The 25,532-nt window shown below is 43.2% G+C and overlaps 1 protein-coding gene across 1 annotated transcript in view; it reads left to right on the forward strand.

Moving 5' to 3' along the window:
• Positions 1-19,054: 19,054 nt before the first annotated feature.
• Positions 19,055-25,532, forward strand: part of CHSY3 (chondroitin sulfate synthase 3) — a gene marked incomplete at both ends in the record, with an annotated part of 174,544 nt that continues 168,066 nt past the window's right edge. The window contains 2 exons of the mRNA XM_082497632.1: positions 19,055-19,766; positions 21,420-21,703. Of these exons, the coding sequence (XP_082353758.1) occupies positions 19,055-19,766; positions 21,420-21,703 (996 nt within the window). The remainder of the gene's footprint in view (positions 19,767-21,419; positions 21,704-25,532) is intronic.

Consider the following 25,532-nt stretch of genomic DNA (forward strand, 5'->3'; position numbering starts at 1 on the left):
AGTATAACTACTCTCCCAAATCACTAGGCATCTTGGAAAATTCTGATGAAGAAATTCCCAACCTTCCTCTTTGTGTGCTACATTCTTCCTTTCCCAAAAGGTCCATAAATACACAACTGAATTCTTGTGTTACTTGCTTTTAGTCTGTGAAGTTGCTGAACACAGGCTCCTGATTGACTCTGGCACTCTAACAGCCGCTAATAGTGAAAATTACAGCTACTGCTCTACTTCAGTGAAGTACAGAGCTGGCCCATTGCAAGGATCTTGCAGGGCTTGTTGCCTTAGCAGAGTACACGTTTTCACAAGGTCTAAAGAAGAAAAAGGAGAGAGAAAGAGACATTTTTGAGTTTGTCATGGATAAAGTTACCTTGGTCACATCAGGATTTGAAAAAGGAAGATACAATGTGAGTTGTGAGATGTCATATACTATAAATGTCTATGGGCAGAGCAGAAGTTACTCCTTCATTTATGATGTTATGGTCTGTGAGTGCTGAATTAATATTTATTTGAACAATAAAGAAGCGTAAGAGCAGAACCTGTGTAGATGCTAGACATCGCTGCTATCTATCACTCTGGAAGTTCCCCACAAATTGCCCTACCCAAGGTCCTGACAGTTAGTTCAGGGATGCTTTGAAGCAGGTCAAACCACAGAATCCACTCTAAGAACATGGCTCTGCATGGTTACACTCCTGTAAATGGAATAATTCACTGAAATACAAATTTATGGGGATATTAGTCAGACGAACTTAGTGTCAGACAGTGACACTTACATTACTCAGACACTACTCAGATACTACCCACATACTACTCAGAATACTCAGACACAACTCACGCACTACTCAGCACTACTCACACACTACTCACACTGTTCAGATACTACTCATACACGATTAATGCACTACTCGGACATTACTCCCAGACTACTCACACTACTCAGACATTACTCACACTACTCAAACATTACTCATGTACTACTCACACTACTCAGACACTACTCACTTTCATTTAAGTTCCCTAGGGCTGGGATTTGTGTTTCTGACAGGTACATGACCTATGCCGTTGACCTAGGCTCAAACGATAACCTTACTAAGCTAAATCTTGAAGATGGCCATCTGCCTATGTTTGCAGGTGCTCGGCTTCTCTGGGCATGTCCAATTGCAAACAGCAATGGGTGATGGTTGCAGCTATCTACATACAATGATCACAGGACTGGTCCTAGGTGGATACTTCCCAAACACAAACACAGTCCAGGCAGATTTCTGCTGGAGAACAGATGTAAGTTCAAATTTGAACTGAGGTGAAGTCTGAGTGCACACGTAGTTTAGGTAAAGTGATTTTGATCAGATCCCCCAGACAGCATGACACTGACTTCTCCCTTTTGCAGCTGCTTTTCAGTGGACTTGTGCCTGGGAGCAGCCAGTCTGGTCAATGGTGGTGGTGCATACTGGCAGTCAACCCTCTTCCTGACAGAGGGACTTGTCAGGATTTTCTAGTCATGGAGTTGGACTTTGTGAACCTCTGCAGCTGGACACGCTTTGCAATGATCCTGATACTCCTCTAATGCCGACCACAACACGCTGAATCCAAGAATCAGAATATTCAGTTATGAATGACATATCGTTAAGGGGTTTTTTTTCCTCGCCAGACCTAATATAAGTAATCTACTTGTGGAAAATAAACACTGGAAACTCTCTTCTGTGATATATTACATTCTATTAAGGCAACCCAGCAACAAAATTCCTGCACACAGTCATATTTTCAATGCATTACTGAAACAAGTTGGCAGACAGTTTTTCTGTTGCATTGAGCGAGCGGAATAGTTAATTCTTAGAAGTATGACATGCTGTATTTTCAGGAGAACCTGCAAAACCTGAGTTGGTGTGCATATTTTTTCCACCCACATATTTAGCTTCACAGACAACCCAGCATATGAGCCAGCCTTCCCAAAGAGGGTTTGTTTCCCTCTGGGGTTTCGTCTGTGCCGATTGTGCTTTTCTTGCAAACTCTCCAAAAGGCCACTTTCAGCTCAGAAATGAATTTGCTGCAGTTGCTGCAGTAAATTGAAACTCTTGTAGCTCAGAGTTCATCTGTGGGGATTCTTGTTGCGTGTGGTAAGGTTGATCTTGTTGGAGGAAGTGGTGTGGAGGGAGGGTAGAAGGCAGAGAGTTTTATGACAGCACGTACTTGTTCTACCACACACAGCACAAACCTACTGGGTATCAGGCCTATTTGCTTCAAATTTGGTGGACTTCTCTTTTTTAGTACCTGTGGGTGTGTGGTATATGAAGTAAATATTTATCCTTTATAGCTTCTTCTCTCTAAGCACAATTGAATACTGAAAACACATATAAATGTACATACTGAAGCAGTATTTTGAGTTCAGCTGTTTGGGTCTCTTTCTTCTAAATAACTTGGTGCTTCCTCAGAAAGGGAATTGATAAAGATGCTCCATAGTGAAGATGACAAAGGACAGTTTTGTTGTGGAAGAAGCTGCAAGGCAATAATGTCTCTGTGTGTGATTAGCACTGTTAAGTGGTAAATTGCTAAGGGAAAGACTGAGTGTGTTATAAAAGTAGCTGCTAGGGTAAAATAAGCACAGGGCCTTCAATCTTCAAATTTGCACTGGTTCTCTTTTTAATGAGCAATGTCATAAATCCTGTGTCATCTCAAGGATATGTGAGCTAAACCACGTATTTGTAAATTGGCGTGTGGGTAATCTACATGAGTGCTGGAAGTGCTGTTTCTTTTTTAATTACCTTTTATTTTAAGCCTGTTTCTTAAGATTAACTGTGCTGCATTTCAGAACCATTTGTGTCAGGTATGTGGGGAAAATTTCAAATCAGGAATTGGAAAGCTCTGTTTTGCTCTGAAACGGTCTGTATTGCTCTAAAGGTCTGACAGGCTATTGCGTCTTCATTGCACTCCATAAAAACTTCTGAAATGACTGCAATATTAAGCTACCATATAGCACAGTTTTCAGTACAATATAATGTGAGAGTGCTTTTTAATCAGACCATTTAAAAATAAAATAATGAGAAAGGAAAGGGGAAGCCTCCTAATCTGTTAAGATTAAGCTGAGGATAAAGAGACAGCCATGACATTAAATCCCTGGTTGAAACATGACACAGAAAGTGATCTATGCTTAGAACAAGAATAAATCCTGAACAAGGCATTTGAAATTGAATGAACAGTTACAACAGCAGCTCTGGCTTTGTGTATGTGGGTAAAAATATAAAACATTAGAAGTAATTAGGGCTGAAGTATAAGATTATGCAAAGCTCAAAGCCAGAGAAGAATGGGCTCTCCTAGCAAATGGAGTATAGATACAGTTTGCAGCCTGGATGACAGTGCATTAAATTGGCAAGTTGTCAAATCCCCAGGCAGTAGCAAATAAATAAGTAAAACCTAGGGTTTATAGCAGTAATGTTGTGTGGAAATGAATGTTGCAATACATAACAAACTGCCAAGGGACAGACAAATTCACTAAGGAGCTAAATGTATGTCTGACCTTGAAGTTAATCTTCCTTGGGATTTTCTTGCCAAAGAAAAATAAAGGTATGTGATGGTAGGATCGATAAAGTGACGCCCATTAAATTTTACCTTGCTGTTTATGTTTAACTGCACGTGCCTTGGTCAGATACTTTCCTCAGTACTGTGTCCATACCCCTGTCACAAGCAAGGGGTCAGTAACCTTGTTTTCACAGGACAACTCTACCACCAAAAAACCTGCTTCCATTCTGAGTGAGATCTCCTTCCATCAGGGTACGTTATTCCCTGCTCCCCTCAGATTAGACATAATGATCCTGATGATGGGCCAGTTAGAATCTGCAAACACGCCTGGCCTTCCTTGCACTGCATCCTGGCAGCGGGGAGCTACCAGCAACTTCTCTGTTTGTTTGATGCCTGTAACATTTCTCAAAGCCTCAGTCATGTATACCATTGGCTCAAGGCAAGCTGTCCAGTACATTTTCAGTTTCTTTTTCATTTTTTCCTTTTAGGAGTGACCCCATGGCATATTCAGTCACGTAACTGGTTTGCCCAGTCATGGATCTGGGGGCAAGCTTCACCTTCACTGCTACCCAGAACAAGTGTCTGGGCCTCCCAGGTTACAGTGCATTTTCCAATGAAGTTTGGTGATACATGCATAGATATGTATATATACATGTAGGCATGTGTATGTATACATATGTGATATGATAGATACTTAGGGGGTGTGTGTGTGTATCCACACTCGAAAAAAACATTGGCCCTGTGAAGCTGTTACTTCCTAAGGTACATGTGACGTGGTTTTAGCAGCATCCAAAGCAGAAAATCTCTGGTGTCAAGAACAATTTTGCTGAAGAAGCTCTTCAGCAATTATTAGGGTATACTGACAGACAAACCCAGAGCACAGTACTTGTGAAACAGATGTCATAGTCCCTTGTTACACATTGCTAACAACTGCTACTGCTCCTTCTTTGAGGAAGTTTAGCAATCAAGCAGCAAGGGAAAGCAACTAGGGTGCCAACCAGCTGGAGACCGTCGCATGACTTCAGTTTTCTTGTTAGGGATCTGTGCTGAACAACCCTTTCCACTGGTAAACCCACTTGGGAAGGAAGATGTGAGGAAGTGGCCTTTTGAAATGTTGTGCTGTGTAACTAACTCATTGGCAGCTGGAAACAAATCCGTGACTTATGCAGAGGTCTGTGAAGCTGCATTTCCCACACAGCTGTGAGTCGGGGGTGCCCACGGCACACAGGGGTGCAGGTATCCTGCCTGTCTGACGGGCAGCTCACACAAGGATCTGGGCAGCTGGATGCTGCAGCAACTTGGCAGGCTGTACTGGATGCCCATGGAGCCGGGCAGCCCTGCAGCTGGTGGCCAGGGGCTGTTGCACCTGGAGAAACCAAACAGGCAGTGGTGGCCATCTCTGCCTGCTCCTGCTGAAACTTCCAGTGAGAACAACTCACTCCAGAGAGATGACATCCTGTCTCTTAAACAACAACCCCCCTCCCCCCCCACTTTCTCACCTGCAAATGTTTTTACATGTTATGACTGGAGGCTGAATGCTTACTGAAAATAAAGCTTATTTTTGCTGTTGTTTTCTTAATCCATTTTGCCGTCATTATTCAACACAATGACATAGACAGTAAGGTTGAGAAACAGCATAAGCTCACCAAACCCAAAATGGTATGTATTTCTGTGAGTTATCAGGAGTTATTTAGTGTTCAAAATCAGTTTCATATCCATTAATTATTAAACAAACTGCTGATGCATTCTTATGAAGTATTGAAGAGTAAGCTGTTACTGATCACATCAGCAAAATCCATTTGAAGAAGCTGTTGATCAATGAGATGATGAGGAAGGCATCCATATACAAACTAAAAAGAGCTAAATTCTGTCCTTTTTAGCACAGTAGCATACTAAACTTCATTGACAAATACTAAGGTCCAGGAGGCTTTCCCTGCCTGTTTTCCCCTCTATTAGGAGTTATGCTTCTAGCTATGCCTTTAAAACTCGATAATGACTTGGGGCATGTGTTGAGGATTCTTCCTAATGAAACATAATAATGTCCTTCTCATAAAAACATTAAATGGTTTAGGAGTTTGTTTATTTTTTCTTTCCGATATGATCTTCAGAGAGGATGTCAGGATGCCCGGAAGTTGTTCTTCATAACTTCAGTAGAGCTGTTGTTGTTAGATAAATCATCCTTTTACAGTATTGTCATAGGATTTTTTTCAGTTTCTTTTCTGACACAAGGTTAGCCTCACCCTTACTGGTCTATCATCTCGGTTATATCTGAATATGCCAACAGTGAATTTGGTCACCTACCAAAGTTCAAGTTTATGGAGCCAGCTACATCCACAGCTTGCTTCCAGCACGAGCCAGTTTGCATTCATGCTGCACATTGGCAGTATGCAAGTTTGGCAAGCACACTTAAGCCTCAAAAGCTTTCAGTACATTTTTGCAGCTCCCTCTGACGTGTCTTTTCAGTGCACCATATTCACCCCACATTGAGGTGACTCAATATTCTCGAGACACTGGCTCACTATATTGAACTACCTCAGCCAGTGTCTTTCCAGCTGCAGGTAAGATGCACCAGCAGCTGAAACAGAGAGTCAGTTAAAAGTTATCTATAGCTTTGTGCTAGGGCCAGAGACCTCAAAAAGTGGCCATTATGCCTTTAAATAAACAGATTCCAAAATAAATGAGTAAAGACTGATGAAAATCAACAGACTCTGCTACATGATGCTCCCAGAAGCAGGATGCAGGTGACCAGGTGCTCTCAAGCAACTGTCCAGGGCTGCTTTGAGAAGTAGGTAGTTGGGACTCCTTGGGAGTTGGCAGCTCTGGCTGTTGCTAAATCCTTACCCAGCTCCTGGGTGAGTGGATCCTGTTCCCAAGCAATAGTAGGAATACCGCAGGAGCTGAGAGCTGCCTGATGAAGAGACACTGCCTTAATTCCACCATGCTGCTTCTGACAAGAAAGCAGAAAGTGTTTGGGTATTTTTCTTTTTTCTTCCTTACATTCTGTAAAGAAGTGAATAATATTGACTGGTCTTGCATGTGTCACTTCATGCATGCAGTAATGCTAAATCAAAAAATTACTTACTGTCCATTCCAGAAAAAGAAAATTAAGGAGTTCTGCGTAATTCAACACGATGTTCATAAACGAGGATTTTGCTCTGCTTCAATTATGCTGGTGGAATATGCAAAAAACCTAGATAGTCCCAGTGTTTTTCAGTAAGTAAGCTGCAGACTGTTCTGCCTTAGAGCCTGGTTTTGCCTTTTAAGGCCTCTGGCTTTGGAGGTCCAAAAGAAAAGAAAATTTAAAAAAAATCCACAACCCCAAACTGAAGAATATACAAGTTGGTTTTATCAAGTAATTCACTGTAACTGCTATGTGTTATAATTGCAGGGGTAGGTACTAATACACATCCACCTTCTTCTTCCAGAAGAATATTAACACACCAAACAAGGTGATAAGCTCTATTACATTACAAAAGGACTTTTTTTATAACATAATATAAATATGCTTTCCATTTAGTATAACCTCTCCATCTACAGCTAGAATTCTTGGATGATAATTTATGTTAAAATGAAAGTGAAGACTTAGGCAAACAGCTATTCCCCGATGTCAGTGGTGGGCTCTCTTCTAACATAAAAATAGGAAGAACACACACCACACCACCCCCCACTAATGTCAGCTTCATTGAAAAGGAAGCTCTTTTCCTTATGTTGGCTCATGCAGCTAGTGTGTAGGCATAAAGCAGCACACTTAGCGCTCTTCAGTGTGAACAGACTTTCAAATATAACTCTGAAAAGAGAAGAGGTGAATCACTGAGTGTATTGAAGGTGATGATAGGACACTTCCCCCTGTGAAAAAGAGTGAAGCTGAATAAAAGAGAAAGAATGGGAAATCTTCAATAGAACCCATAATTTCCTGTCTGACATTGCAAGAGGCAAATAAGGAATCCTCTGCCTCTGCTCTGCTCAGGAAATCACTTTGGGAAAAACTGGAGTTTGAGATGAGTTAAGGTCAGTACCTTTTCATCAGAATAGGGAGGTTGACCTCTAGAAAATGCTCTTCTCCAGCGAATAAACTGTGCAGCCTTGTTGTTTGGGGACTGCTACTCACAAGGTAGTAGCAGGGATCTTGATGTGTGCTTGATTAGTCTAAGAAAAAATACATATGAGCTATACTTATTGATTTAAGCCTTAGTTGTTTCAGCATGTTAGTCATCTTTCTTATTGTGGCAGCAGCTAAAGGGTGCAAATGACAGGGCATGGTTTATTGGATGCAGTCTAGGATTGCACTAGCTGTTGAATAGCTGAAGTCTGTTTAAACTATTATTAAGAGAAAAAAGTTGTTACCTGACAAATATAGGCTCTAGCCTTAAAATTCCTAGTAGTGATTATCTGACTGAAAGAAGCCAGAAATAATAGTTAGGGATATAGACACAGTAAGGGCAAAGGAATCCTGATACCTTGCTTGCTTACTGGTGAAATGAAGACAAATATAGCTAATAATACACTTGAGCCACTAACTTCCATATGAAAATATCTTTAGGTAATCATATCAAGTGTTGTTTACTGCCCATGTCCCAAGAATAGGGAGGAAAGTGTTGTCTCCTCCCTCAAATATTTTCCCATTGTACTGCATAGATATACCTTCAGGTGTATCTCCAGCCTTGCAAAGTTTAGTTTGGTTGGTTGGTGGCTTCCCCTCCCCCATCCTCATGTGTCGAAAGATTGATTGAGTAAAGTGATAGATGGTAAGCTCTGGCAGCCATCGAAGTCAGACTTGTCAGTACAGCCAAGATGAGCGGTACATTCCCTCCCGCAGGACTCTGTGTGGCTGTTTCCTTTGGGTGGCCAGATAGTGCCCCTCCATATCGCTCCTAAAGTGCCCTGGTCCCAGCCATCTAGAAAGAGCTCTACATAATGGAAGTGATGGGATAGATTATTTAAGGAATTATTTCTAGGTCGTTTTTGTGTTAATCAAGGGAAATCTGAAATTTATCCTTCTTGCCCTGGGTGAACATTCCTGCCTTTGTCTGCAGGGCACTCAGCAGATCTTCAAAACCCCCTTCTGCTATGGCTGCCACATATGCCATCACAGCTTGGAGGCACAAGATGCCACATGGCATATAAAGGTTTTTTAATAATGGTACAGCGTGGTAATTAATTCATCACCACAGCCAAATGCTACAGTTTTACTTAGCACAAATCAGAAAGATTAGGAGCCATTTGCATTTTTTAGCCAACATGGAAAGTCAGGATGCTCACAGGAAAACACTAAAAAGTATGCTTACTGCCTTCTTTGTGGACCCTGAATGCTGTCTGTTTCACCCCGACATCGTGCCTGAAACCAGACCAGTTCAAACAGACTGGTTTACTCTGAGTCAAGTTAGTGTCCCAGTCAGAACTGCGCAGAGATTGATTTAAGTGCTATTTAATGCTATTTAGCTGTTGCTCTGAAGGGTCTGTCACAAGGGAAAGCGGGGCAAAGCAAAGCCAAATGCTCTAAAGGGGCATGCTACCCTTGAGAACAATGGACTTCCTTGGTAGATATGAAATGAAAATTCATCAGGATCAGCCTACTGTCGTGAACCTTTCATCTTCCAGCCTGGAAGGAAGGGTTCCCATGCAGGACAGGAGCCAGAGGTGGCACAGATGTGGGGTGAGCCATCCTGCTGGGGGGAAATGTGCCAGAATCACAGCTGTGTGAAGGCAGGCAGCTGACAGCTGTGATCAGCAGGAAGGGATCTGGGTTTTTTGAAGACCCCATAAAGAATGGATCTTTATCCACTCTCATTATACATGCTTGCTAACACTTCAACCTGTGAGGAAAAAGTAAATAAATGTTGTTGTATTAATGATGACATTCATATAGCCCCTTCCCTACACTGAAATAAAATGCCAGTTTGACCACAATCCAGCACTTGACATCCGAGATTTTATTTTTCTTTCATGTTTTTGCTTCCTCTTGTACACACACATGTACTTCCACTTCCATGTACACACAGGCATGTTATTATGTGTTTGTATTTGAACTGAAAGCACTGCTGGCTTTTGGGGGGAGGGGGTGTGTGTGATATTTTATGGGTGCTTTCAAATGGTAAAGAAAACTATCTAACTAGACTACCTTTGAAATCCAAAGCCTTTTTGCTTTAACCCAAGTTTTGCATAGCTGAAGTTCTTGGAGACAGCCATATTCAAGATAATCCAAAAGAAAGTAAGACACAGGCTTATTATATCATCAGAGGAATTTATTCATGTTTGTCTTATAATCACCTGAAATTTTAAATGCTTCCCCATGTGGAGATACACCTCTCTGAAACTTGTGGCATGAGATTGTAAATCTGTATGTTTTCTGCATTCTCACCCCAAGGCCATAAGCCAAACTGATGAACTCTTCTGAGTACTGGATATTCTCTGCAGTTGATTACATGATGATGTTTAACAGCAGTGTAAATGTCAGTTTCCCAATGAGCAAACTTTTTCCTCACAAATTTTGGATAAAATACAAGTAGCTATGTAAGCAGCAGGATTTTGCAAAGCTAATTTGCCAGACTTCACACTTGAGGCCATTGCTCTGGGAATGTTAGTTGTTAAACACATATGAGTCACAAACAGTGAATTTAAGAATTTCTCTCTTCACTATAGCTGCTTCCTCTTAAGTGCAAACATTCATTCAACTAGCAAACTAAATTTTGAGCTATGTTTAAATGTTTTTAGGCTTAAGAAAATTCTGAACTTTCTTACTAAAAAAAAAAAAAAAGGTAAAATGATCTTAATTTCAAACACTTCCTTTCCATAATCATGACAAACTTAATACCCATATTTGTGATTTGGAACCGATCCTTCTAAACATAAACCAGTACTTTTACTTTGTAGCACCTCTGGCGTTTTCAAATGATATAACTCTTAGAAAGCAAAATTTTGTGACTTCTTAGAAGAAGTATGCACAAAATGAACCTTCTACACTTTTCCTTTTGAGATCTCCAGAATCTAATGTCCTAGTTCCATTAGGATTGCTTCTATGCCGGAAAAAATAGATTCTACTGAATTTGAGCCACCGTGTGCTGGGTAACTGAGTAGCCAAAATATGCCCCAACTTACTCATTAACCAAATGAAATGGTGGAAAGGAAATAAAGTATGATTCTTTCTTTAATTGTTGGGTTGTCTTCAGCCAAATGCAGGTTTTAAATTTACTAATCCAATATCCTATTCCTACTATAGGTAACCTGATGGTAAAATTATGATGTATTTATTTGCTATGACGTATTTTTAAAATAGAGCAACTCTTTACTAGTAGAAGTTTGCTGAACTGATTTCATCATTGATATTTCATAAGCATACTTTTGCTCACACAAACATCGTATCCTTTTAAAAACAATTTTTTTCTTCTTCATTATAATTCTAAAATGATAAACCACACAATTTAATTTTTCCCTTAGAAAATTCTCTGTGCCTGCAGAATGTTCTTTTGTTTCACTGTTTTTTCCCTTAAAAATTCTAGATTCTCTGGACAAGACACTTTATATAAATTGGTTGATGTTTTTGCCAAAGATACAATTTTAAAAAAAAAAACTTCTGCTACCAAGAGTGATCTACTCTTTGCAAAACTTACTCCAGCTACATATGGCAGGAAATCAGCGATAAAAGATAAAGTTTTCAAAAGTGTAATGGAATTTTTAGCAAATCATTCAGAAAGCAAGCAAAAAAGCAAGTTCTTTCAAAGTATTTTCTAATAAAGAGTATAAAATAAAACAGTGTCCTAACTTGGTCCCGAAGATATCACGTGATGGTTCGAGTTATAACGAAATGCTGCCAGAAACCATCAGCCTGCAACCACAGTATTGTTTCACAAGGTGGCAGTATTACTCTTCATAGTGTGCATTTCTATTTTCCTCAGCTACCAATGAAGTGGTTAACATGTAATTAACCTCCCGGTGTAGCTGTTAAAGAGCCTACTTGCATTCAGTTGCAGAAACCATAAGCACAGTAGTCTTCAGGCCCAGTCCAAGGCTTGTTGAAATCAATTAGCTTTCCAGTGTCTTTGATGAGAATTTAACAGTTTATCCACAGCGTTTTTATAATCACTTTTAACTTTCAACATTATTTTTACAGAGATAATTTTCTTAAGGTCTGCTTACGCTGTGTGCAATAACCTACCTTTCTTTCTTTGTTTTGAATTTGACAATTTTTCCACACTACCGTGCAGCAGATAGGACACACTTTCTGTTGTGAAGCATTACTACCTGAACCCACTTGGACTAATTTGTATAGCAGTCTTGTCTGCTGGACTTAACAATCCTGCACAGGCTAAGTAGCTCTTTTCTTGTTTTGGCCATCATTCTGAAAGCTGGTCTTGAAAAAGCAACATATATTGTTCATTGTGCATTGCAAGTGCAATTTTAAATGGTAACTGCACCTAGTAAACCAAAGAGGTCATTTTAGTGATAAATAAGGGAATACTATGAACAAAAAATATTTGCCCAACTCTGCTTAGCTTCAGTTCTGAAAAATTCCCTGAGCTGATCAATTCAGGTCGTTTGAACAAATCCCTTTGAAACAGGAATCTAGGCACAAACATGGCTTGTAATTCATTACTTCCGTGGAATTCTTCTTCTTAGCCAAAAGGCTACTGGGAACCTAACAGAATAATCCAATTAATATCTGTTTTCAAGTGAGGAATTCACATCCCACTCTTTGGCACAGAATTAAGTCACACGAGCTTCTGCTGCCACTAGTGCACAAGGAAGGTATGCAGCCATCTCTCATCAAGCATCACCAGGTGCTGATTTGCAAAAGCAGAAAGCATGCTCTTCATTATATTGAGTACTTAGATTATACATTGTATAGAAAATGTTGGGAGGGGCGGAATTTAGAGTTACAGTTCTTCTATTTTCCAATCCCCTTTAAAAGCTCTCCTGCCAGGCTTTCTAATCCTGTGCATGATTAGCTACAGTAGACAACATATTAAACTTCTTAGGAAAAATAAGCTCATAATGCTTAGCTCTCATCTGGCTTTTTAGAAATCTTAGTATGATTACTAAAAAATTCAGCTAACAAGAGCTAGAAGCTGAATGGGCACATCCATAATCCTACCAAATTCAATGAGACTGCTTCTAAGTGAATTCAAAACACTTACCTACTGCAGAAGTGGGTTCATATACCACAACAAAGTATATACTATGCAGCTTCCTTGCATGTGTTGCTTCAGCCTGCAGATTAACCAGAAAGGCATTTGCATACAGACGATATGGCTATTGCTGTTAGAAATTAATCTTGTATTTTACCTTCTTTTGTTTCCAAGGAAAAAAACCCCAAAACTTCTCATGGCCAGCTTGATCAAATGGTGGTGTTACCTTTATTATTACAACCATTAGTAAAGTCTGTTATACCAAGAACTTCTTCTGCCTTAAGAACATATTTTAAAACTTTGGAAAAAACACTACACAGGTTCTTTTCCTACTGTATATCTTGTAGGGAAGTTATGTTAAGCAAGAAAAGTTTTTACTTTCAATCTTAATCTTTCCGTCAGTCTCATTCAGTTCTCAAAGTGCATTGAGAACCAAATTTTTCTGCTGAGGTCTTTAAAAGAGAGAGTTTCTGTTGTGCTCATTACGATTGTAGCTGCCTCTGACAGGATGTATATGGCTTTCTGTCTATTCTAAGCGCATGTGGATATTCAGCATATTGCTGACTTTCTTTCAAAGGACAGAAATTACTCCACTTAATCCTCCTATTAGCCATTAGAATAGTAGGCAATAACGTGTGACAAAACTGTTAATACAGCAAACAACATTCTCTAGTATCAAAAATGTGCAAGAATCTTGCACAAATGTTTGTTTACGAGAAACAGGTTCATTCTGCTAAGAGTTCCCCTTGGATGAACGGGTCCTCAATTCCTCTGAAAAGTTCTCCAGATTCCCCTGCTTGGGATTCTTTCAGGAACATTATCCAAAGCCACCCAGATAAGGCCAATGCACATTGATTGGGATAAGAGCTGCAGAACATGTTCCAAATTTGGAAACTTCTAGGTTTTGCAGAATTTTGGAAAAGTCTTTTTGCCTACAGCCCCTACCAGTGCATGCATATTGTGGCTCCAGAGAGTGTTTCCCTGCTTCCAGGTGAGAGCATCTCTGTTAGCATAAGAGTTGCCCATGCACCGTACTGTCTCATCCTGTGGCTTCAAAGGAGAAGATGCTGTGCCTGTGGGCTGGAAGGATGCCACAGCGCTCTCCAGCCATGTGCCTGATCTAGTGTCAGGATCAAAGCCTGTGTGGTGTGGTACAAAACATACCTGCATTACAGGTTAGATGGCATGAGAGTGCACCTTGCCTGACTTCTCTGAGTATTTCCTGTGGAGGTCAGCCCCTGTGGGGACAAATTATATACAATCTCCCAAACTCATGGAAACCATTTGAGACTATGCCTTCCGTCCAAGTCCACAGCTATTCTGGCACCTGAGGAGGAAGAGAGTAAATACAGCTGTCCACCACATAGGACTATTTCATGTATCCCACATGTAGGTGGGAGTTGTGCATGGATGTCTCCTATTCATAAGAGAGAGTGATTTAATCTCATTTATCTGTATGCCAAGAAGAGAGTGAAAACTTCTCCAAAATACAGAAAAAATAAGCAGTTTGGAAGAGAAGAATAATAAAACAGGTTAAATAAAATTTACACACAAATTGCCAATGTAAACTTAAGCATCATAATAATTCTTCATAAATAAATGTTGCAAATGTTAAATCTGAAAGGATTTTCATAAGTACGGATCTTGCAGCCTAGCCTATCAAGCACGTTATTTCAATTTGGCTTTAATCCAAAAATAAATTGCAGGAGTATGGAGTTCCATGTTTATGTTTCATTAAATTGCAGATCAGGTACATTTGTTTCACAAGTAAAAGACGGGTTTGATAACAGATGGTGTTGCAAACTCCAAGTTTGCTCTACAAGACAATTGACATTTCTTTGTCTTTTTCAGATGGCCATGCTAGCTCTTTTTTTTGTGGGGTGAGCACATTACAGTCTATCACTTAGAGCCAAATGCTCTGAATTTTCTGTAACCTCACACATCTAAAAGGGAGCTATTCACTGCTTCCTGGTGATATTTTAAAGAATCAAAGTGAAAAAGCAGTGAAAAAAGGGGTTTTTTTGGCTTCAAAGACTGAGATCCTACTGCAAAATTTTGAGACCTGTCTGATAAGTGATACTAAGGGCTCCAGTCCTTTCAATAATGAATATGTCGGTCTTGAGTTCTTCCTCTCTTGCACCAAGTAGAACCATTTGTCATCATTTTTTCAGATTTTTTTGTTTTGTTTTGAAAATGTCATTCATCACCATCACTCTCTCTTAACTTCCTAACAGATCTCAAGTTGATTAAAGTGGCTGCTACAACATAAATTGAAGCCATCCCTGAGGCTGCTTTTTGAATTCACACAATATGTTACCAAGATCCTCTTAAAAAGAACACAAAATAGATATCTGAAATAGTTTTCCATCTCTGAAATTCTTGAAACCTGTCCTTAATACCTCAAAACCTAAACAAGGAACCTAATTATACGTTAAAGTTGATTTTGGACTGCTTTGGGGGAACCATACATCATACGACTCCCATACCAAAACACATATAACAAACAGAACTCATGCGGAAAGCTGAGTACTCATCGTACCAGCAATCCCAAGTAAATGGCCTCTTAGCTGGAATGGGACTAGGCTGCTTTATCAACAAATACTGTAACATCTACTCACTTTATCTTTGATATGTGTGCCTATATTTGTCTCTGTATTTAATCTTACTATTCCATAAAGCTCTCCTTAGAGCAAAATTTGGCACAGATAAGGGTTGAGTTCTGTCTGAAGCAACAGGTCTAATACAACTGGAGCAATAATTTCTCTTCCCAGTTGCGCTTCAGTTTTTTCTTTTTTTTTTACAGCTGGCATTATTGCATGCTTTAGCAACTGGTTAAAAGAAATCCTGCTGTTCTATCAGACCTATTTGTTTATGTAGGATATCTGGGGTTGAGTGAAATAAAGCTGGACCAGAATTCAGTTCAGTGGGACCCATTCTGACAGTGGAATTAAATCAGATGCTTTCTCTTTCCTGTTCAGCTCTAATCTGCTCTGGGGCTTGCTCTGTTGCAGCTGATCAACCTATACTGCTAAAGCGTTGTTTCTTGAGATGACTGACACAGGACATGGGCCCAGCAGGATAAAACACTGTGCACAACGACACAGTTTCACAGCTTACCCTCAGCCTCACTTAAAGTGCAGCCGGCTTAGCCAGTGCTTTTCACCTATGGCTGCTGTGAGGAGATTGTGAATGGTGTTAAGGATATCTTGTTTTAGATGCCCTTTACACAATGGGTAAAATCTGTAAACTGCAGCTCCAGTGTCAGCATCATATCCAGCCATCTAAGCAAGCTAGTTGAGTGAAAACATTGAAGAACGCACTGGAGATTTATCTTCCTTTATTTTCTGTCCAGTGTTGAATTTGAAGCCTACTAGTAATTCCTAGCAATCTATCACTGGTGGCTGTGGACTTGCACCTGAGAAGGAAAAGTAGTAGGATTAATACTAAGGCATAGGATAAAAAGTTCGGGAAAAAACAGCTCTGTTCCTCTCTGACCCTGCAGTTGTGTTGACCACCCCTTCGGTCCGGGGCTTTGTGTCTGTTAAAGACAAAATGACTGGGTTCTGTGTGGCCAGAATGACTTTCAAAAAAATAAAGTGTGGGTGAGAAGTTGATATCCACCCACTTGAACTCTGGCTTCTGCTGGGATCATTGTGTAATAAAGACTGGTCACTTCTTCCTGAGCTCAAAAAATATTATTTTAGTTTTAAAGTATTACTAAGGACAAGGATACCCCTATGTTTCTGCCATTCCTTTGTCAAAGGCCAAGTGGGTAGAAAGTTGATCAGAGGCTGAAAAACTACAGGGGTGAAATGGGAGATTGCATTTTCCACCTTTTTTACAAGACAAAACCCCAAAATGTTCAGAGTCTCCCCCGAGTTTATAATTAGAAACACATGGTACAGTGGACAGAAGGTGGATTTTCTAATTTCCAATCTAATTTTTGTTACAAAATTATCTATTGCCTGGCCCTGGCCTCTCCCACTCCTTCCAAACAAATTCAATGTGACATTGGTGTTTTATTATTATCAATGAATTATAACATGTAACAAGCCATGTAGACATGAACTTATGATACCCAGCTTAACAAGTTATTATATCAAGTATTTATTTTAACTGGAAAGGCATTCTGGGTTTCATTCCTTTACCGAACACAGATTGAGGACTGTTACTGTTAACCACTAGATGCCACCGTTGCTCCTAGAAAAGCAGTCCAGTCTGCCCATAAGCCCCCTAAAACCTTCAACAGATTTCCCCACGGTGTATGGAAATACTGGTGTAGCATCCTCATAAGCAATGGAAGTAGCTTAGTGTCATACATTGTACCTCTGCAATCCCAGAGCAATAACTTGTCTGAAAATCTGGGGCACTGTAATTGATGGGGTTGTGCAGGTGTAGAGGAGCCCCTACTACTGGAGGTCATACTGCACATGACTTGCTGGGACCCAGCAACCCCCAACTGTTTGTGGGGAGCCAGGGGAAAGGAGTGGGAGATGGTATGTTTAAGTGGAAGACTTACATGGAAATCTGAGACACTCATAATACTGATAATCCCTAATGCCATGGTAAGGGCTTTCTGAAGGGCAGCCTTCCCCCTTAGCTTGTTGCCTGTTGGGAGCTCTGTGAAGACAGACCCAAGATCTGCAACCCTGGTGCTCACGGAACATCTCAGGTGGTATTTATGTGCCTGGACACATTGTTTGGGCTGTCTGTAGCAGTGACAGTGAAGTGCATATGCCTATGTCCCCCCTACCTAGTGCCTTGCTGCTCGGCAATATAAATGCTACAGCCTGTGTGCATGTAGGGAGGAGATGAATGATGGGCTGCTTTGGAAAGGATGCTCAGCGCTGGGAAAGCTAGAAAGTATGTGTCCTGAGCCTGATGCTCACACATCTCAAAAACACAAAGAGCACACAGCCTGTTCACTGCATATGGCGGAGGGACAAGGAAAAACTGAAAACTACTGCAAAAAGTGACCTCTTTGTAACTAAACACTATGCAGAGTAGGCTTTTTTCTTCGTTAGGTGGGCAAAGTAATTTCTGTCTTTTCAGAAAAAGGCTCGAAATTTTTCTCTCATGACTATTCTACTACTTTTGCTAGCATCACACAATTCCAGCTTCCATACTCCTCATCTGTCTGACAATTGATAAAGTCACATGAACTGACAGACAATCCCATAGACCTAGCTACAAAAATGGGTCGTTTTGGTAACAAATGATTAAAGATATGCTTCAGTAACTAGGATGACAAATGGTTGTGAGGAACAATTTATGGCTTTTGCTGGAGATTAGCATCTTGCACAATGAGATTAAGAATGCATATATATAATGGGGTATATAAGAGAGATCTTAAACTTCAGAATTAAAGCTATCTCTACAGGGACAGTGGCCTGGACATTTAATTCCTGTTGTCAGTTATCCTGGGCTGTGGACAGTGAAGTCACCCTGAGGTCGGGAGGATAAGGAGGCACTGTCCCAGCATCTTTGAGCTCATGATAATAATAACAATAATAATATACTCGGGCTGTAGGAATCCCCGCCACAGGAAAAGACATGGTCAGGGAGGGCTGCAGGTGTTGGCTGGAAAGTTGTTAACTGTTTGGGGCCAGGGAGCAGAGAGTAGGGCAGGGGCAGAAGAGACAGCTTCCCTCCTCCTGAAACTGCACCCCTGACCTGCCTCTCCATGACCGCCCTTTGGATGAGAAACCAGGGCAGGACGGTCCCACCCGCCGCCCCGTGGCGGCCATCGGGCGATGCGAAGGTGCGGCCGCAGATGAGCCCCCGGCCTCTCCCGACGCGGCGGCGGGAGCGGGGTGCATCGAGGCGCGGCCAGGGCCAAGCGGAGCGGCCCGGGTGTCCCCCATGCCCCCGGCCGGCGGGCGGCCGACCCGGCGGGTCGAGGGGCGCGCCGGCGGGCGGCGGAGCCGGGCTGTGTGGCGGCGCCGCGGCGCGGGAGAGCCGCTAGCGGCACTTAAAAAAAATCGTTTCCTTCCGGAGCGGTGGCGGCGGCTGCCACTTCCCCGCCGCGGCTCAGGAACCGGCGGCGTCCTCCGGGGTGAGGCGCTCGGAAGCCGCGGAGGAAGCCGGCGGAGCGCCGCCAGCGGAGCAGGGCCCGCCACCGCCGCGTGGAGGAGGCTGAGCGGTGGGAGGGGCGGGGAGGGACCAGCCGCCGCGGTGACAAGGTGCCAGCGGAGCGGAGGGGCCGCCGCTAGCGCTCCGCCGTCCTCGCCGCCGCCCTCCCGCCCGGAGAAGTTTCACTCGGGAACAGCGCAGCCGCCCGGGCCGCCGCGGCGGGGAGTGGAGCCACGCCGGGAGTCGCCGCGCCCGGGGCCGCCGCGGGACGGGGGTCGCCTCCAGTGGGAGCGGCGAGGGGACGCCGGCGGCTGCGGCAGCGGCGCTCCGGGAGCCGCTCCGCCCGCGCCATGGCAGCGCGGTCCCGGAGACCCTGGCTGAGCGTGGTGCTGGGGCTGGTGCTGGGCTTCACCGCCGCCTCCTGGCTTATCGCCCCCAAAGTGGTCGAGCTGAGCGAGAAGAAGAGGCGCGGCGCCAGCCTCTGCTCCTACTACGGCCGCTCGGCCGGGCCGGGGGCGGCCGGGGGCGCGGCGGCGCCGGTCGGGCAGCAGGCGCCGCCTGAGGCAGCGGCGGTGCTGGGCGGCACGAGTTTCAGGAGCAGCCCCTGGGAGCTGCCGCCGGCGGCGGACGGTACTGTCTCCAGCCCCGCCGCGGGCGGGGAAGGGGAGCTGGAGGAGGAGGAGGAAGGCGGCGAGAAGCGGAGCGGCCGGGCCGGCGGCAGCAACAACGGGAGCGGGGACTGGGGGGGGGCGGCGGGCTACGCCAAGCCCCGCAACTTCCTCTACGTGGGGGTGATGACGGCCCAGAAATACCTGGGCAGCCGGGCGGTGGCGGCGCAGCGGACGTGGGCGCCCTCGGTACCGGGCCGCGTGGAGTTCTTCTCCAGCCAGGGCTCCGCCGCGCCCCCCGGGCTGCCCCCGCTGCCCGTCGTCGCCCTACCCGGCGTTGACGACTCCTACCCGCCGCAGAAGAAGTCCTTCATGATGATCAAGTACATGTACGACCACTACCTGGACAAGTACGAGTGGTTCATGCGGGCGGACGACGACGTCTACATTAAAGGTGACCGGGGCGCGCCCCGCTGGGAGGAAGAAAGGGAGGGGAGCGAGGACCTGGGGGCCCGGCGGGGTCCCACGGGGGCTGGGAGAATCGGTTCCCCCCCGGGGGGGCGAGCGCAAGGGGTACCGCGACCCACTGCCCGCCCCGGCGGCGTTTGCTTCCAGCCCCCGTGTGTGGGGCGTGGGGTGCCGCCCCGGCGCTGCGGTGCCGGTGGGAACCCCGAGGTGTCCCCCGGGGCTGGGCCGGGCCGCCCCTGAGGAGGCTGAGGCGGCCGGCCGGCCCGCGGCGGGCGCGGTGAGCGGTGCCGGCGTGGGATCCCGGTTCCGCGGCCACGTCCCGCCGCCCTGGCTGCGCAGCCCGAGGGTGCGAGTCCCGTCCCGCCGGTGCGCAGGCGGCGGGGAGCGCTGCTGGCTGCCTCCTGCTCCGCTCGGGCAGCCACCGCTGCGGCTCCGTCTGAGGGCTTCGACTTGGAAGTCCTCGGCAGTGATGTTTTCAGCACTGGCAAAAGTTCTCCGCTGGCTGACTGACACTTGGGCTGAACAAAGGCAGCGTCTGGAGGCCGCTGGTAAAGCTGCTGTTCTCCCTTGCGGCGTGTGTCTCTGAAAAGTGCTGGCCCTCTTTCCGGGCGAGTTTGGTGGGCATCATTAGAAAATGATGTTCTGCAACCCGCTTCCTTTTGATCTGCGCTTGTAGCTGCTGTTACTCGTGCAGTGTCCTGCTGTGGGGAAAGAAAGAGAAGCTGAAGTTGTAAGCGCAAGCCTCCGTTGTGAGTGTGGTTGCTTGCTCTGTTGAAAGTACTGTTGGAAGTTAACTGGAGGTAACTGTGTACTTCCCTATTTGTCACTTGATTTTTGTTTGAGTGGTTTAATGGGCTGCTTGCTTGTTAGCTGTCATTCATCTGTGAAATACTCACAAACGCACACATGTAGATATGTATATATATATGGTTGCAGATGTAAAAGTTGTCACTGTTTTCTTTGGGCTCATTTTGGACTTGTAATGAACCTGTCTTTAATTGGTTCTAAGATTCCGAGTTAAACCTATCCAGAAACTTTTAATTTCAAGTAAAAGATGGAATCACAATTTCTTAAAAGAAATAGGTAAGGGGTTTGAAGGATGAGTGTGTAGACATTGTAGCACTGGGAATACTTTGGAAGGAGCCTTGATCCGACAATTACTCTGTAATCAAACATAATTATCTTGGTTAACTTAGGTTTTCTCTGATCCTCTCAAAAATTAATCCTATTAAAATAATACCTGGCATTTCCCTTCCCCGCCCCTTCCTCCCCAGCCTGGAACTATATTGGCAATTTGTCCTACTTTAGAGACAGTTTTGTACTAGCAAGGGAGTGCTTTCCATCAGTATCGGTTGAACAGAACAAGGTTTACTGGTAAAATTAAGTTTTGATCGTATTCTGGCTTTTGACTGAATGAAAATGTCATTTTAATGTTAATTCATTAAAAAAAAAAAAGAGAAGTCTGTGAGAAGTAAACTTGTCCAAGGATATTTTCAGTTAGGTATAGGATACTGCTTTGCAAGTGATTTCCTGTGACAGTCTCAGATGCCTGTTGTATTTTAAAGAATCTCAAGATACATCAAAAGAGATGGCTGGCAGACTAGGCAGAGAAGTAACAGTAATCTTTTCTCCTTTGCAGGTGAAAAATTGGAGGAGTTTCTTCGCTCATTGAACAGCAGTAAACCTCTGTATTTGGGACAGACTGGTCTGGGTAATATTGAAGAACTTGGAAAACTGGGGCTAGAGCCTGGAGAGAATTTCTGTATGGGAGGGCCAGGAATGATCTTCAGCCGGGAGGTTCTAAGGAGGATGGTACCACATATAGGTGAATGCCTTCGAGAAATGTACACCACTCACGAAGACGTGGAGGTGGGCAGGTGTGTCCGAAGGTTTGGAGGAACTCAGTGTGTTTGGTCGTATGAGGTAAGTGACAGTGTAAATTGCGATGTGTTCTTTGGTTACAGAGTTTTACAACTTGCAAAGTAAGTAGCTGTATCCACAATCTCTTTGCACCATAATTATGTTTTAATGCATGCATCAGAACGTAAACTGCAGACTGTAAGCAAGAAAGAGGAAAACATTCGTGACATGTTGCTGCAAGCATGTTTATTTCTACTTTTGTCTTTCAATTTGCACCGGTGACATTGCTGCAGCTGTGTTGCAAATATTGCTATGCTATAAATTGCTAAAGCATTACCTGAGGATTTCTACATATAATCCTTGACAGGATGCTGCTGCATTTGATGTATGCTGTTCAAGTTGGATCTTTTTAAGAACTTGTTTTCAGATAAGCATGCAGCATATCTCTTTGTTCTGCGTTGCAGGTTCTTAAAATATGTTGTAGTATTTAAAGAAGAACTGCTTGTATTTTTTTAATTACTCAGATGTATTTTAATGGGGTTCATTACTGGCAAAAGTAGAAATAGGGGTTGTTTTTTTTTTTTCTTGTACAGAAAATAGATTTGTTACATTACCTATGTCTATGATACACTTTTAACTGTTTTTCTTAGTGTAAAATAGTGTTAAAATGTATTAAGGACACATGCAGTTGTCGCGGAGGGAGTGATTCACTTCACGCATAAGAGAGCAGCAGTGAAATATTTATTGTTATAAAACAACCTTTTAACAAAATCTGATAGTAAATGGGACAGGGTTTTAACGCGATTGGATGGCAAGACACACTTGGTTATTTACCGTATAGAGGACAGGGTTAGACAGAGCTGTTAGGAAGGCCCTCCCATTGAGTCACGAGGTTCAGAAAGGACCCCCTTGCTTTCTAAACTTCTCAGAGAGGAGTCTCGGTGCAGCTGAATCTGATCTTAGTCACAAACTTGGTCAACGGTTTATGTCTCAAGGGTTATATATACGCAATCAATCCTTTATATCACTCAGCTAAGATTTGAAAGTTTGGCATGCTAGTAACCACTTACCGAGGATCTGTTGCAGTAAGGAATCTCTCAACCTCGAGGAGTAACAACCTCGAGAGGCATCCCGACTCAGGGGGAGATCCTGGCATGTAGCCTGCTGCCGAGCAGGACAGCTCAACCGGCCCTGGGCTGTCTGCTATTTATAGAGTAAGATGATTGACCTATAGTCATTTTTGCATAGCACTGAGGCATCTGGGTCCCTGTTTCAGACAGTGTTTGGCTATGTTGCCATTCATCCCCCAAAATCCAGGTGCAACCCATTAGAACACCCACTGACAGTTATGGCTGTAGCAGGAGCCAGGCAAGAAAGCCGGGGGGAGCGGGGAGAAGAGCACAGTGTAACAAACCTTCCTATGCTGAAGTCGTTTTAGGAGCAAATGACTTCATTCTGTAGTAGCGTTTTCTAAAGTAATAAAGATGTGTTGCAGTACCCAAGAAGTTTGTTTGTAATGCCATAACTAAAATTCAGGCCTATTTCTCTGGAGATACAGTGGTTAGTGGCAAGACCATCTTTGTAGATAAAAATAGACTAAGCATACAACTGCCCAAAAGGGTAAAGGGTGATAGCTAATATGATGAGTATGATTTTAGTTATTTTGACTGGTTCTTTAATATTAATGTATGCTTGCCCTTGTGGCACTCCCTTGTTAAGCAGGAAAAGTGATTTAAATGGGCCACTGAAAGAGGTTATGTGCTATTAACCAGAGAAAGACACGAAAAATAATTGGTTTTGTGGGTAAGTGGGTTTTTTTTTGAACGGCCTGGGGAAAGGTGGCCATTTTAAAAATGGGTTTGGTAGGCTACAGTGCATGTAAACAGGTGAATGAAAGTAAATTTTGAATAGTTGGTACTAACTAGGTAGAAGTCTTAGAGGTGGAAAGCCTATCCCTTACTTCACAATAGAAAGGTGCTTTTAGAGACTATATCAGTAAATGTTGTAAATACCGATGTAAAATAATACACCCGTTGCACTGGTAGAGCAGGGAAGGCATTTATTGTGCAGATGGATATCAATGTAGGACTAGTGGTTCTTAATGAGACTTCCAAACCGCTTGCGACATTGGCAGCTTAATCTTACACTCTGATATGTTTGGGCTATGTCTGTACAAGGTTGTTTTCAAATCCTTACAGGCCTGTGATGCCTGATGGTCTGTATCAGATAGCAGAATTATTCTGCCTTGACAGTCATATTTTAGAAGGGGTTTTGGTTTTGTTTTCCTGGTTTATCTTCATGGGAAGAAATCTGGGGAATGGAAGAAAACAGATAATAGATAATATTATCACTATAGTTAAAATTTTTTTTTTTATGTTGAATGTCAGGAAATTTTGGCTCCAGGCACAGAGCCTAAGTGGGATAGAGCAAAAAAAAATATGCTTGCTTTCTTCATTTCTGGAAACTGAGTTATATGACTTCCCAGAAGCTCAGCTTTTCATGGTAGGATTGGGGCTTGGAAACCAAAACTTTTTGGAAAATGTGTTTTTTATGGGATCTGGAATAGAGTGACACCAGTCTTGACTGTCAGTTGCTCTTGAAGGCCATAGGTCTATGTAATAAGGGATGGAAATAGAAAAATATCTGTTAGGCATTGCAATAGCAGCAGCTCATTTCTGACCAGTGTTTCTGTCTATTAGAAGAATCTTTGCTGGTGCAGGAGATGCTCTAGAAGATGCAGATGAGTAAGACAAAGCTGCTTAGGGCGCTATCCCAGTGTTAAATCTGTGTGGAAGGGAAGGAGCAAAACAGGGTGTCCAGAGGGAGAAGTTGCGTTTGTGCTTTGGCATAGTTTGTGTTGTGTAGCTGATTGTTTCAAGCAGTCTGACACTGTACCTGAACAGATTGGTGGGTTGGTAAATTAGTCGGTGACAAAGGAGACTTTTTTCCTAGGACACTGGAACTCTTGCTGTGTGCTTTTTCATTCCTGCCTTAGATCAGCAACACTCTAGAAGGGGAATTACTGCCTCAGTGTGCAAAATTTAAGATTGGTGTCAGGACTTTCTGCATAGCCAGTTGCACTTCGGTGTGGAAGTCCTTGTGTTGTGTTAAACTGAGTCCTGTTGTGCTGCAAGATTTTTATGAACTTCACTGCTTTTGGGAAGATGCATAATTTATTTAGTATGTGTTGCTGAAGACTAATATAAACTGGAAACAATTCCATTAAAATTAATGGAAGCAGAAAAGCTCTAGAAGAGTTGAATCACTTCCATCATTTTTTACTAGATTTCTTTTCTAAGAACTGGAACGGGAAGTCTCTTTTTGGTGAGGGTGAAAGAAATCAAAGAGATCAAGGAGAAAACTTGAAATGCTTGATCTTTGCTGGGTGGCTCAACTGGTATAGGTAAGACTGTCTGCCTGTCAGCGTTTATTCTGCTGCCATTTACAGTTAGCTAGTAAGGTGTACTAGCTTATATGCATAATATGCTTGCTGGTAAGGAGAGGGTTACAACCTTGATTTTTATTTTTTTTTTTTTGCTCCCTCCCCCCCCCCCCCCCCCGAATTCATAAGAAAAGAAGAGGTGTATAAGCCTGAAATAAGCCACTCTTGAGGCTTTATAGAGTTTAATTCTTGTTCTGACAGATTTGAAGCCAGGGCTAAAGGCTGGGTCTTCCACATAGCACGTGAATTATGGTGTGGGTGATTAGTCTCTCTCTGTCTTTGCTGATGGAGGTCCTCCACTCTAAGGAAGGAACTAGTTGTCATATTGCTGAGAGAGTGAGTCTAATAACAGGCTCTTTAGAGCACTTGTGCAGAATGGAGGAGACAACAACCTGCCCTTTGGGCTGCAATTTGACAGTTGCTCAAAGCCAACACAAATATGGGCTTTCA

This window comes from Vanellus vanellus (genome assembly GCF_965231255.1).
Source record: "Vanellus vanellus genome assembly, chromosome: Z".
Classification (NCBI taxonomy): Eukaryota; Metazoa; Chordata; class Aves; order Charadriiformes; family Charadriidae; genus Vanellus; species Vanellus vanellus.